The 13809-nt window shown below is 48.4% G+C and overlaps 1 protein-coding gene across 3 annotated transcripts in view; it reads left to right on the top strand.

Annotated features, from left to right (window-relative positions):
- NAA35 (N-alpha-acetyltransferase 35, NatC auxiliary subunit) overlaps positions 1 to 13809 on the top strand; it is a 1572250-nt gene that overhangs the window by 1384336 nt on the left and 174105 nt on the right. For all 3 annotated transcript variants that reach the window (XM_069625850.1, XM_069625849.1, XM_069625848.1), the window contains one exon: positions 1023 to 1145. In XM_069625850.1, coding sequence (XP_069481951.1) covers positions 1023 to 1145 — 123 coding nt within the window. The remainder of the gene's footprint in view (positions 1 to 1022; positions 1146 to 13809) is intronic.

Here is a 13809-nt window from a genome sequence, read left to right as displayed (position 1 = left end):
ACCATCTGACTCATCTAAACGAGCCTTTGGTTTTACCGGTTTTCTCAGCAAATCCTTCTTCGCATGCTGAAAGATTGTTGCATCCGCTGGACGTTGCACGTGCACTGAAGTTTTATGTTGCATGCACAAATGACTTTCGAAAGACGTCTCGATTTTTTTAAAATCAATTTTGGACGTGTGGGACATGGGAAGGCCCTGTCTGAGGCTTCCATCTCAAGGTGGTTCTCCGGCTGTCTCATGCATTGCCATCGTCTGGTCAACAGACCGCTTCCAGGCTGGCTGAGAGCCTATTCCACCAGAGCCGTATCAGCGGCGACAGCGTTTCTCTCTGGTGTTCCCCTGCTAGACATCTGTAGGGCTGCTACGTGGAGGTCTACCCACGCAATCACAAGATTCTACTGCACCGACAGGGATTCCAGGGAGGTCAGGCAGGAAGTGCCGCGCAACCTGTTTGAGGTGAGTCTGTTCCAGGGCTAAGTGTATTGCTTTTGTGAGCCTTGCCACCTCCCGTGATTGTGTATATGTACTACTGTGTAATTGTATTCATGAGCATGTGAATTCATGCACGACCCCATGCTGCAGAAGGAGCTAGTTTCTTACTTGTAACTCTTGTTCTCCAGCATGGGTATTGCATGAATTCACATGTAAACCCTCACTCCTCCCCGATTTGGCTTTTCTTGGTTCATACTGTCACTTTACATTAACTACCCAATCTGAATATGGCCACCAGAGGTGGATCTTAGGAGGAAGAGTGTAATTGGCTGGGGTAGTATGACCCAAAAGTGACACTGTTTGTCTATAGAGGAGACAAGCAGTTTTATTTTAAAGCTAAAATGCTTTACATTTTCAAGGATTCCCAGCCTGACTGGGGAATATTCATGAGCATGTGAATCCATGCTGGAGAACAAGAGTTACAGGTCAGTAACTAGTTCTATCTCCATTCTGTAGTGCTACCTGCATGGCATTAACGGGTTTTGTTTGGAGTTTTCTGCTCTAAGAAGGTATTTCTTTTTCATGTGTAGGAAATGTCTGATCTAAATAAGTACAGTCCTCCACCTCAGTCCTCAGACCTTTATATGGCATCTAGCAAGCACTTTCAACAGGCTAAAATGATTTTGGAGAATATCCCTAATCCAGACAATGAGGTAAGATTAAGTATATTTGTTACATCTTGTAATGCCTTTCCATGTCCAGAAGAACATGAATCAAAGTGGATGTTAGCACATTATTCATTTTTATGATGTATAGAATGAAATGTTGATCATAGCAGATTGATAAACTGTCAGACATATGCATCAGTTAAAGAGGGCATACAGACGCTTGCCAATCGTTTTTGTCAAGCACTGGCAGTTCACTGAAACTACATGGAAAGCATTTTAAAATGTTCCTACTTTAGAGGATCTTTTGAAAAGTCTTAATTTGGTTTGTTAAAATGAGATCCATGCTGGGTTTGTTACTAGAGAACATTTATTTGAAAACCTGCTGAGATTTGCAGAATTGTTAAAAGTCAACAAAGAATAACAAATCCTAGAGCAAATATTAAGGGCATTGTAAAGATTGGAAGGCGGTATGTGTATTTCTGCCCTCTGTGTTAGGATAAAGGCACAGAACACCAGTATTCGGTTGAACAGATACAACTTCATGTAAAACCTTCAAATGCATTGCAGGCTATATCTACATTTGCAGGGCTTGCTTGGTCAAAAGATAGAAACTTTTCGAAGGATGTTAGGTTTAAGGTACAATTGCTCCCTATCTCCCAAAAACTCATGGAAGGGCATCCACGTGTTCAGGTACCTTTTGGTATGAGCCATAGACCAGTGCTGTTACCTTTTCCATAGCCGTAACTCCCCATAGTCTCACCCACCACATAGCCACCACCTGCGCTTGCTTGTTTTTCCATGTTTGTGCTAGATTGATTCTGGCTGCACTTTGCATATGAGTGATGAGGGTGGCTTCACTTCCGGTGACTGCATAACTTCCCTCTACTGCCACTCCCAACAACACCACCGCTGGGTCAAAAGGTAACTGTACTCCCATCACGTTTTTAATATGACTCAGAATTTCTTTCCAATATGTCTCTGCTACCGGGCAGGCCCACCACTGTAACGCTCACCTGGTATCCACGGGGACGTCACTCAGCCTGTTCTGACCTCTTACGTCCTCAAACCCTTCCCTGGAGTCTACTCGACTGGAGACTGGGCCTTGTTTTCTTGGAAAGTGTGCTCTCCGTCCTGCTTTCAGCGCAGGGGCGCGTTGATTGATGCAGGCTCGTTGCTGCCTAGTTACTTCACTGGCAAGAGTCCGACAGGTAAGTATAATTAGTCTTTTGAACAGTTCTCTAACTTCGTTCCTTTCCTTCCTTAGATGATGGCCGGTGTCCGGGGATGGCAACGTGCTGCTGAGATGAGTAGCGCTGAAGGTGAGTGAGAGCGCGATGCAACCCTTTCGTATTTGTATTGAACTGAGTTCTTTTTCTGTGTCTTTCAGGTGCTGCGACGTTTTCAGCGTGGATGCCGGTTATGAAGAAGAAATGCTGTGAGTAAGCGCAGTATGCGGCGCCTCTAGATGTTTCCACGCTAACCTGGAGTGTCTTTTCCCTCTTGCAGATGGATGAGAAGTTCCGGAGACTCCCCAGAGCGGCTGGGATTCAGGTAAGCGTTTGAAGCTCGTACAGTCTTTAAAAATAAGCAAAGATTTGCTGAATGCTTGCTAATGCCTTTTTTCTGTTCTTTTCCCTTTTCCTTAGGAAGCGGCGTGCCGGGATGGGAATGACACCGCCGAAGATGCCCGCAGAACAGAAGAAGCGATGAATGATGGACAGAAGCGCCGCAAGGTCAGGCAGTCCTAACGGTATTCTTGTTCTTGCAGGAGCTGAGCGCAGAAGAAAGATGCAGGCCTACTGGAGACCGATCCAAACACGGTGAGTGTCACGCTGCAGGTGCAGAAAACACAAAGCATGTTTCTCAGCCTGGGCGTGGCTTAAATAGTCTCTGGGTATCCCAGGTGTCTCTGGGCTGAACCACACCCAAAAGACTAGACCGCACATGCAGTTCTGGGAACCGAAATATGTGGGGGCATACATCTTGTCCCCATCAATGCACTACAAGTCCAATCCCCAATGTTATCCTATGGGCGTGAGTGAGTCTGGTGCCACAAGCGCCAAGTCTGACTCCAAGTGGGTCTTTGGAGGGATGGAGAGGCCCTTGAGGGCCATGTAGGTGATCATGGCCTGGCTGCAGCCTGACATCTTGGAGGGCTGGGGACATGAGGGGCAGGAATCATGACAACCACATATGAATCATGTCCCCGGTTTGCCCACAGCCCAGCCAACATGTGCTGATAGAATGCATGCATTGTGGTGTCATATAACATCTCAGGCATAATTTATATGCTGCCTCCTTGATCGGAAAACACACTTCGAACTTTTAATGGCCCGGCGCCATATTTGGCTCCATGTCTCCTCAGTTATTGGTTTCCCCACATCTAACTCCCATTTTTGCATGTATGGTTAGGTTTCTTCCGGGTCCAACCCGTCTATCAGCCGATAAAGTCTCGACACCCCCTTCTCCGGCGCCCCTTCTTTTACCATAGGTTCCAGCCCCACGGGTTCACGGGAGGCCCCCCTCTCTTACTTTTGTGTTCATAATCCAGTGTCTGATTTGGGCATATCGGAAGTGTTCACCCTCGGGTATTTGGAACTTGTCCTTGCACCCTTCAAAAGTTAAGGGTGTCCCTTCTTTGTAGAAGTCCCCTAGTGTCAGGGGCTGCCCCTCTCCCCAGTGCAGCCAGAAGTTGGGTTGCATGGCTGGTATGAAGTCCGGGTTGTGGGCCATTGGTGTGAGTGGATCTACTCCTATTTTTATCCTCTTTCCCAGTAACGCTTTATCCCAGTACCATAAGGTGGCCTTTGTCGTTTCCAGTAGCGCACCCCCTTTTCCCTTGTGCTTTGCAGGTAGGAATCCCAAACTTTTCAGGGGGGTCTTGGTTGCCTCCCTTTCCAGGGATGCCCATCGGTTGTGGTTCTCGCGGGGACCCCATTGCAGCATCGGTGCACTAAGGAAGTCTGGTACCCCCAGCCCCCCGAGTGCTTGCAGCCGAAACAAGACCTTTCTAGGGACCCTGGGTTTCTTCCTTTTCCAGATGAAGGTTAAATCTCTTTATTAGATTTTCAGCAATTCATAACAATGTCACATAGATCCAATAAAATATTACAATAAGCATTCAATAACCAAAGTTTCTGAACATCTCACATCGTATACTTAATTAACATAACCACTCTGTGTGAAACATAAAATAATAAAGCATTACCAATTATGTTGTAGATTTTTAATCGCTGAGCCTTGGATCTGTATTGGGAGCACTCCTACGATGTACAAAAACCTGGAGAGGGACATCTTAACAGCCACTATGTGCGCAAACCAGGACAATTCCTGCATGTCCCATCATTTGAGATCCTCTGTCAGGGTTTTCAATAGCCCCAGGTTATTTGCCCTGTTAGGCAGAAACCTGTGCAGTTCCCTTAGGGAACACTGCAAAAGATTTAAGACTACAGGTGTTGGCAGTAAACCCACTTGGTAGCAGTCTGCACCACCCAGATTTACCTGGTAGCTGTGGCTGAGCAGTCAGACTTCCCTCAAGAAGAGTTAGGCAGTATGCAAAGTATACACAATAGGCACTCAGATACAATAATACAAGCAAACACTGACCAGAGCTTTGGTATCAAAGTATATAATTATTTATTTAGAAACACACTGTTTGAAACACTCCAGCACTCTTATTGTAAAATATTCTAAACACAGTTACTATTGTAATATATACACCCCTTTTTCCTTATCAGATAAGTCACTGTAAAACACCACTTATTTTCATACAGAGGTGAGCGCTTAACTAGATGGCACTCCAATAAGTTTGTCAGAAAGGGAGGGAAAAAGACCGAATATGGAAAGGTACACCACTCTAAGATTCAGGAACACTGTTAGCAAGGCAGAAGAGCAAAAGTCACTGGTGAGCCAAAGTCCAAAGGCTGGGCCCACTCTTAGAGAGAGCAGAGCACAAATGCACCCAAGATCACACAGTTACACTAGGCTTAGAAAGTCTTGCAGAGGGTTCAAAAGAGTTTAGAGAGGCTTAGGAAAGTTTAGCCAGGGTGTCCCAGGCTAACCCAGGTTCGAAAGCCGGGGGCTAAATCTACCCCGTACAGTCGGTAGCAAGGGAAGCCAGGCGGGACACGGTACCTTAAGTGGGAAGGATCCTCCAGCGGTGGCAGTTGTTCCTGGTAGTGGGTGCAAGTTGCGTCGACGTCCAGGGGAAGAGAAGATCTCGACTTGGAGGACAGATGAAGGTCGTTGCACTACCAGGGAAGAAACCAGCCGTGGAGTTTTCCGGTTAAAGGTGGTACCTTTGTTTCGTGGTCGTGGTAAAACGTGGTCTCCCGGTTGCCAGGGTGCTTGGCACAGGCAAGGCGGCCACAAGTTACGTCGGGAAGGCGAAAAGACGGTGAAACTGGTTATCCCCACCAGTCAAAGGAAGAAGACTCTCCGGCGGGAGATCTCCTCTGTCGTTGGGAAAAGTGGTGAGACGGTCCAGCAGGGCTCCACCGGTGGTGGTGTCGTGGCAGGTCGGCTCAGCTTCCCTCTCGTCGGATTCTTAGGTCCTGTGGCGACTTCTGAAGTTCCAGTCCCCAAAGCCCTGCTTTTATGCAGAAAACCCCCATTCACTCCGCCTAGCTGTCACTCAAACATGCTAAGTGGTGAGCCGGCCGGCTCACCACTTGGGCCAATCAGGATGGAGTGCGACTCAAGTTGCCTAGGCAACTCAGTCCAGGGTGCCTAAATTCCACTCCACCCCTCCTAAGTACCCCAGACAGAGTGGCACCACTTTGGAGGGCTTCTGTGGAGAAGCCCGCCAAAAAGTGGAACAAAGGGCTCGACTTGGGTTGGAGTCACAGAAGAGAACACAAACGCCATTTTAGAATCAAGTTTTGGTCAAAAACTACCAACCAGAGAATTAATATTAATTAAATAAATCAGCGGTATGTTTGAGGCTACCGTAAATAATTAAATAAAGAGATAGTAGCCTAAAACAATGGGAAATCCCATAGGAAAATATTCGCGGTTGAATATAAAAAGTAGTATCCACTGCCACCAGCCAAAACTCGATCAGGGGGGACGGAGACGTGCCCCCTCGACTAACAGACCCTGGGGCAATTGAATTGTCCCAGCCAGTACGTCCACAATATGATGGTTTGTACTGGTTCTGTTCAGAATTTAAGACTAGTAAAGTCAATGGTGACTTTACATGCCCTGGGAGACAGTAGTCAGTCCCAGGGTCTGGAGTCTATACTGGGGGGTCTCTGACACCCCTGTGTCACTGCACTGAGGGTGCTGTGTAACACACATCACAAAAACATATGAAGCCCTGTGGAGTAAAAGACCCCATAGCCCATTAAACACATCTAGATTCAAAGAAACACACTCAAATCATGCCCAAGAGTGAGGGTAAAAGAGTCTCACTCTTGGCAGGAGAAAAAAATAAACCCCAAAAATCCAGCAAAGCTGCTGGGGGACTCACTAGGTTAGGAAATTCAGACTAAACAGAGAATTCTCCCTATCATGCCCCATAAAGCCTCCCATATGTAGATGCTAGATTTATCCCCAGATATGCGATGGACCTCTGTTCCCATTTTAATGGATAGCGTCTCCCCCAGTCTGAGACCCCACTCTGAGTCTTCAGTGTTGTTCAGTGCCTTGGTTTTAGGATAATTCATATGAAACCCAGAAACTTTCACTAATCTGTCTAACGGCTTAATGGCCTTGGGGAGCGAGTGTGATGTGTCCTTCAAAAACAGTAGAACATTGTCTGTGTAAAGGGTTATTTTCTGAGCACCACTGGCTCCTGCCTCCACCCCATGAACCCCCGTTCATCCCAGACCATCTGTGCCAAGGGCTCCATGGCCATGGCAAAAATTAGTGAAGACAATGGGCACCCTTGCCTCGTTCCTTTGCAGATTGGGATACTGTCTGTGAACTGCCCATTAACCATCAGTCTGGTGGTCAAGTTCCCATAGTTAGCTAAGATCATGCGGAAGAAAATCGGCCCGCATCCAAATTTCTCTAGGGTCAGTTGTAGAAAGTTCCAGTCTAGGCTGTCAAAGGCCCTGGAAGCGTCCAGTACTAACACTGAAATACGCTGACCTGTCCTCTGTCCCCATCCGATGGTGTTTATAGCTCTACGGATGTTGTCCTATGTGTGGCGCCCTTTCACAAAACCTACCTGGTCTGGATGAATTATCTTCCGGGAGGACATTAGCTAACCTTTGTTCCAGGATCGTTGAATAAATCTTTGCGTCCCCGTTTAATAGTGAGATGGGGCGATAACTTGCGCAGTCTGATGGGTCTCTACCGGGTTTCAACAAGAGTATTGTGGTAGCTGGGCCCATGTCCCCAGAAATTCGGCCAGTATCCGTTATTTGATTAAAAAGCCTTTTCAGGGGGCTCACCAGGATAGTCTTGAATGTTTTGTAGTATGCATTACTGAGTCCGTCTGGGCCTGTGGATTTGTTCCCTTTCAACGCGTTTATGACACTCCCCACCTCTTCCTCTGATATCGGAGCCTATAGCATCTGCCTGTCCGTCTCTGTGATTTGTGTTAACTCCATGTTCCCCAAGAATGCCACCTCTGCTTCCTTCTCTAGGTTGTCCCCCTTCAGGTTATATGTGTAGTATGAGTGCATGATTTAGGCTATTTCCCCTACCCCTCTTTTCAGTCCCCTCCACCCCGAGTGCTTGAGTTGGTTAATATGATTAGACTTTGTGCTTCCTTAGTTTGGCAGCTAAGAACCGATTAGCTTTGTTCCCTATATAGTAAGTTTGTTTGGTCTGGAGAAGGAGCTGTGCTGATTCATATGCGAGGTGTGTTTCTAGGGCGCCCCTAGCCTTTTTATGTTCCCTCCAAGCCTTTTGTGATGTGCCCCCACTTCCGCTTACAACTTCTGCTTCACCCTCTTTTTCAAAAAGTTTGCTGTGTGTGTGATGAAGTCACCCCGTATCACTACCTTACTGGCATCCCAGATTGTTCCCCAGTCAACCCCCGGTGTAGTGTTTTCTTTACAATAGTTTCAGGGCCGATTCTATGTCTGGCTTAAGGGTCTGGTCTTTAGGGATTATTTTGTTTAGGCGCCATGGCTAACGCACCCAGGGGAGCGGAACCACCGTCTCAACTCTTAGGGAGACTGGCACATGATCCGACTCTTATTTCCAACCCGTGATCCGTGAGACCAGGGTGTCCGAAATCAATATCCAATCGATCCGTGAGAAGCCCTTTTGTGCAGCCGAGTAGTAGGTTAGGCTTTCTCCTGTGGGCAGAAAAAACGCCAGGTTTCTATTAAGTGTAATTCGTTGTGAAAGCGGGCCAGGGCTTGTCTGCATATGTTATCATTGGGAGTAGCCCGGAGAGTTTTATCCATTTGAGTGTCCATTACACAATTGAGATCTCCTCCTATCGGGACCTGACCCACACACCATTCTGTGATTTTAGTCAGTAACCATTCTGTGATTTTAGTCAGTAACCCCAGCAAGAACCGGTCCTGTTTTTCATTAGGGGCGTAAACTGCCACCAGAGTGACCTGTTGGCCCATCAGTTTCCTGCCCAGCACCAGATATCGACCCTCCGGGTCCCTGTTTATGAATTGCTTCTCAAAGTGTACTCCTTCAGCCAACAGTACACCCACTCCCCTTTTCTTTGTCCTGCTCGAGGCTAGGTATTGTGTGGGGAAGGCTCTATGCTTTAACCTGTGCGTGTCTTCTGGGAGCAAGTGAGTTTCCTGCACCCACACCACCGAGGCCTGAAGCTCGGACAGCCTCCTCATAAATTGACTTCCTTTTAACTGGGGACTTTAGCCCCTGCACATTTAATGTTACAAATGCCAGGTCAGCCATACTCAGAATTTTGTAATTTTGTAGCATGCCCTCCATCCACCCGTTAATCACATACCACCCACTGTACGCATAGTCTGCTTTGTGTTTTCCCTCAACCATATCACCACTCTTCCTTATTTCCCTCCCCAAAACCCCAACTTTCAACTTCCCCATGAACTTCAACAACAACTTTCACTGTAGTTATACCTCAGTGAATCACCGGGTCTTGTATTACACCAAGGAATTTAGGGTCTGAATCTCTCTCTTCCCCCTCCTGACCCCATGCCCCCCTGTTCCTCCTTGTGGTTTGTTTTATTTACATCCCAATTCGTAACTACTTTTTTTTAAGAGGCCGGGCCAATTTGTAACCGGACCCCCTCTTTCAGGAGTTCACCCTCTTACATTCAGATCATGGCATTATCAGCGGTTGGATTATAGTCACCAATTCACTTCCAACGTGTGGACCGGTCATGTGGGGTCCGCAATCTTGCTCTCCTTATTGCGTCCTTTCGGGCGAAGCTGCCCCAACTTCCACCTCTCCTTAGCCGGTCCTGGCTCCTCCCCCATGCTTTTTGGTGGGGTTCTCTCCCTGTCGTCGCCTCTGGCGCCCTCATCCTTTCTCATGAGGTCATCCATGTCCTCTTCCTTCGAGATTGTGTATCGTTGCCCATTCAGGAATGTCCATCGGTAACGCACTTCTGACTTTTCTGAATCTCAGCCAATCTGTGACAACCCTCAGGCGCTTCCTCTTCATTAGGGTAGCTTGGGCTAAGTCCTATTAGAGCTGAATGGATGCCGTTTGAAAGTGTTTTGGTTCCATTTTACGGGCTGCTTGCATTATGTCTTCCTTCTGTTGAAATAGTATCCGGGTCAAAACATCTGGGATCAGGTTTTTGTTGAACTGGTATGCAGAATATACCCTATGAGTCCGATCTGGGATGATGTCACTTTGGTCCGCCGAGCCCAGTATCTGTCGGAATAATCCCTCCACGTATTGTTGCAAGTCAGTGTCTGCCACGGACTTTGGGATCCCCCGCATCCGTATATTATTTCGCCTTCACCTGTTTTCAGCATCCTCTTGCTTGCTTGGACCCGTCCATCTGTTGTTCCAGCGCCTGTACCCTCTTGGCCACCTCGTTGTGTTCCTGCCCTTGTTCTGCCACCGCAGTCTCCACTTCATCAAACCTTTCTTTACGGCCAGGAGGCCTCTATTGAGATCCGCAATTGACTTGGCCAGGTCGGAGGCGCTCTCTCTGATGTCCTTTTTTAGCTCCAGCAACATTGTCATCCGGTCCGATTTCCGTATAGGTGGGTCCTCTGACTCCTGAAGGCCTTCGGCCGCGGGTGAGTACATGGGTGGCCGTTTGTTGCTGATTGTGCTTGTGTGCTTCTGCAACCTGCATCAGGGCTTTAATCCCCGGACGCTGACACTTTCTGTTTCGCCAACCGCAAAAGTGATGGGTGGAAGGTTTCGAATGAATCTAAACCACTGGCAATTGCTCTGGGCAACCTTCCACACCACAGTTTTTTAGCCCGTCTGCGCCATTGCAAAAGGGGACCAGCCATGTGCAAATCAGTCGGCAGCTGCCGCCACCGAAGGTAGCAGCCCAGCCCGAACTGCTAGGCCAGGTCCCCTCTGCACAGAAAACCAAGCAACCCCAGACATGTTTCGGCCTTGTTGGACCTCCTCAGTGAGGTGCAGCCTGGTTCCCTGTGGCGCAGCGAGCAATAGACCCACGTCTGGGCATACCCTCTCTCACAAGGAGAAACAAACTGACCACAAAAGTGATGGGTGGAAGGTTTCAAATGAATCTAAACCACTGGCAATTGCTCTGGGCTTTCTGTTTCGCTGCCTGCTTGGCCATTCCTTTTATTCCTCAGAGTGTGTGGGGTGTTCCCAGGCCCTAGATTTAGAGCTGGGTAAAGTGCCCTTTGTTGTGTCTCACAATTTTGGTTGTTGCACTGCCCTGGACACCCCGCGCTTGAGATTTCATGCGGGTCTCCCTGGTAGTCTCAGGCAGCTAGGGCAGCCGTGCTTGTTTCGTGCCTCGGTTGCTTTCTCTACTATGAATGCCGCCAGAGTTCCTGCAGGTTTGAAACGGCGGGGGTCACTCTTCCTCTGTTCCTATAGGATATGAGTCCTTCTCTTGAGTTTTGCCTGTTGCTGAGCCCCCAATTGCATTAGGTAAGCTTTTCCTCCTCATGGGTCAGAGCCCTTTAGTGCTACAGTGCCTCAGTGAAACGTCCACCAGGTCTCCCCTTCAATCCTTCTGCAACGGGGGGTAGGGCTTGCAGAGCTGCCTATGGTGGGTCTCTAGGATGACCATCTCTTATCAGTGCACACCAAGGGGTCCCCTGCCCTCTGGTCTGTGTATCAAGTGCGTGCCCCGGTTTTTCTTTACTTCAGTGGGCTTTTTGAAATTATGAAAAGTTGTGCGGCCAATAGGTGTTGATATTATTCATTGCTTTGCTGCCATCATGTGTTATGTATTTATGCCCCTGTTGCAACTGTCTTTCATAATCTAGATGGCACATACGTGTTTGCGCCTTGGTCTTAGTCAGCCTGCATGGCTCTTTTCAGCCTTGGGCTATGATTTAGGCTCGTCACATTAAAAAAATCTTCCTAGACCTTCCTTTCCTCCGATCCGAGTGCGACGCTCCAGCCAGGGCCGTGAATGTTTCAATGGTCTGCCTCCCTCATTTCTCAATGCTTTCTTCGGTGTTATGTTTCCCCAACGGCCGCCCCCAGCGCCTCCTTACTGTGGGTTTTGGACATCTGCGTGTACCGTCTGTCTCCGCTCCGACCTCCAGTTTCGCCCGCGCATAGGCTCTTCTCTCCTGCCTCTGGTCTCCCCGCCTGACGTGGGGGCAGTGGGGTTAGTGGGACTACACAGCCCAGCTTTCTCCGCTGTGGCTTGCATGCACCATTGCACACCGCAGTCGTTTCCAGATTGTTCTTTGCAGGGGTTCTCCTTCGTTGTGAGGCCGGTTCAGTTTGCCAGCCTACCTGCTCCACCAGGTATGCGGACTCGGAGCTTCGGCATCATCTTGTGTCCCGGCCACCTTCTTGTCGGGGCTCCGCTCAAAGTTCTATCGCCTACAATTTCTTTGGATGGGCTCCCCGCTGTTATTGTTTAACCCAGCAGTTTCTCTGGGCGTTCCAACACCTGTAAAGCTTCTTTTGGTCAGTCACATTTTGGAGGGGACTTTGGGCATTTGGGCAGGTGAGGGAATCGGAGCTCACTGAGGATGCATCCGTCTGCGTCCTCGGCTGGCCACGCCCCCTCAGGCATGTGATTTCTTAAGTGAGGTGTAACAGCATAGATTGGGGAAGAAAGGTAGGTTAGTTATGAACAGTGGCAGAATGCTTTCTTTAGACTAGAGGCACAATTCTGTGTGAGGATCCCCCACCTGGGCAACCTGTAATGGAAAAGTAACATCTTGTCTTTTACAGCCGTCTAATAATGTTCAATAACTGTGTACTTGCTTTTAAAAGGTTCTAACACCCCCCAAAGTACCTGAGAGGCCACAGGAAAACAGGATCCAAGACAAATCTGGGACCCCTGGACGACTCCTGGGGCTATACAATATTCTTCCTCGTCACAGTAGCTTTAGTGCCTTGGCAGACGAAGTGGCAGAGTTTCTCAGTTTCACTTGGAGATTCCCTCCGAGGATGGACCCGTCACCCTCTTCAAAGAAGGAGACACTAGGATGCTGAGTCAATGAGAAGAATTACTGAAGTGCAGCAGTTTTACTCTTTGCAGTGCTCTCCTTTGGTGGATGATCTCTCTGACTGCACAAGTCCTGTGAAGATGAAACTTGCTGTGGGCTCCTTAAAGGCTTGGCAGGCCTGGGACCTTTTGATGACTTTGGGCGGCATATGGTGCATAAGTAAGTTTGTGTCGGGTTTCAGATTTACACGGTTGTCAGACTTTGTCCGACTTTCGGTTCTTTCAGTGCTGTAGCCATAACACAGATCTCTGGGCGGCTTCTGGTGACCTGTACTCAACCACTGTAGTGGACCTTGGACCCTCACCAGGTCTGGACCCTCGGGACGTCTTTGTTAGTTTATGGTGGTGGGAAACCAACCGGCAGTCTTTCCTCTGTACTGAGTGACTCTGACATTTCTCCAGCGGGACAATGTGGTCAGTGTTGATGGCAAGGATGTCCTTTGAAATGTTCTTAGGCAGTTTGGAACTTTCGCAAGCTCTGGGTTTCCAGCAGCACTATGCCAGGTTACACCCTCTTCTAGGCAGTAGACACCAACGGCTTCCAGCGGTCCAAAAATTTACCTTTGGACCCTGGGTGACACCAATAGACTTCTTAGATTTGAGATGTCCGGGCACTCCTCTTCAGGACTCACGAAGACCCCTTCTTCAGACGCTTTGGATGAAGAGTAGCAGGTTGCACGATGGTCCCACATAGCTCAGGGAGAGGTCTCCTTTGCAGGTCCTCTCTGGATCAGTCCTTGGAAGAACACAGCAGCTTTCGGATTACATTAATAAATTGTAGCAGCAGACTTCTCCTTCAGCTGGGCTTCAAGGAACAGCTTCTTCTTGCTTCAGCTTCATCTTCTGAACAAATTGGTGAGAGGTTCCCAGATATACACATCTGTTCACCATTCACTCTGGCTGAGCCAAGCTCCGTCAGCCAATCACGCAGAAGGGCATTCATGCAGGCAACCAATCGGGCTCCCAGGCATTCAGGCCATTCACTGCACCCAGACACCCATAACAAAGAATGTTGATTGGGGTAAGTACCCAGTCTTTCAGCACACTACATTGCATTCATGTCAGTTTCAGTCAGGGCTGTCTCATCCATTGCATCAAACACACAGAGACCAGATGCCCACAACACAGAAGTGAGTTCACTTCAGACTATTCATACAGGTCCC

Source organism: Ambystoma mexicanum, chromosome 6p (assembly GCF_040938575.1).
Source record: "Ambystoma mexicanum isolate Mex_15411 chromosome 6p, UKY_AmexF1_1, whole genome shotgun sequence".
Lineage (NCBI taxonomy): Eukaryota > Metazoa > Chordata > Amphibia > Caudata > Ambystomatidae > Ambystoma > Ambystoma mexicanum.
This window is presented reverse-complemented; position numbering and strand designations above follow the sequence as displayed.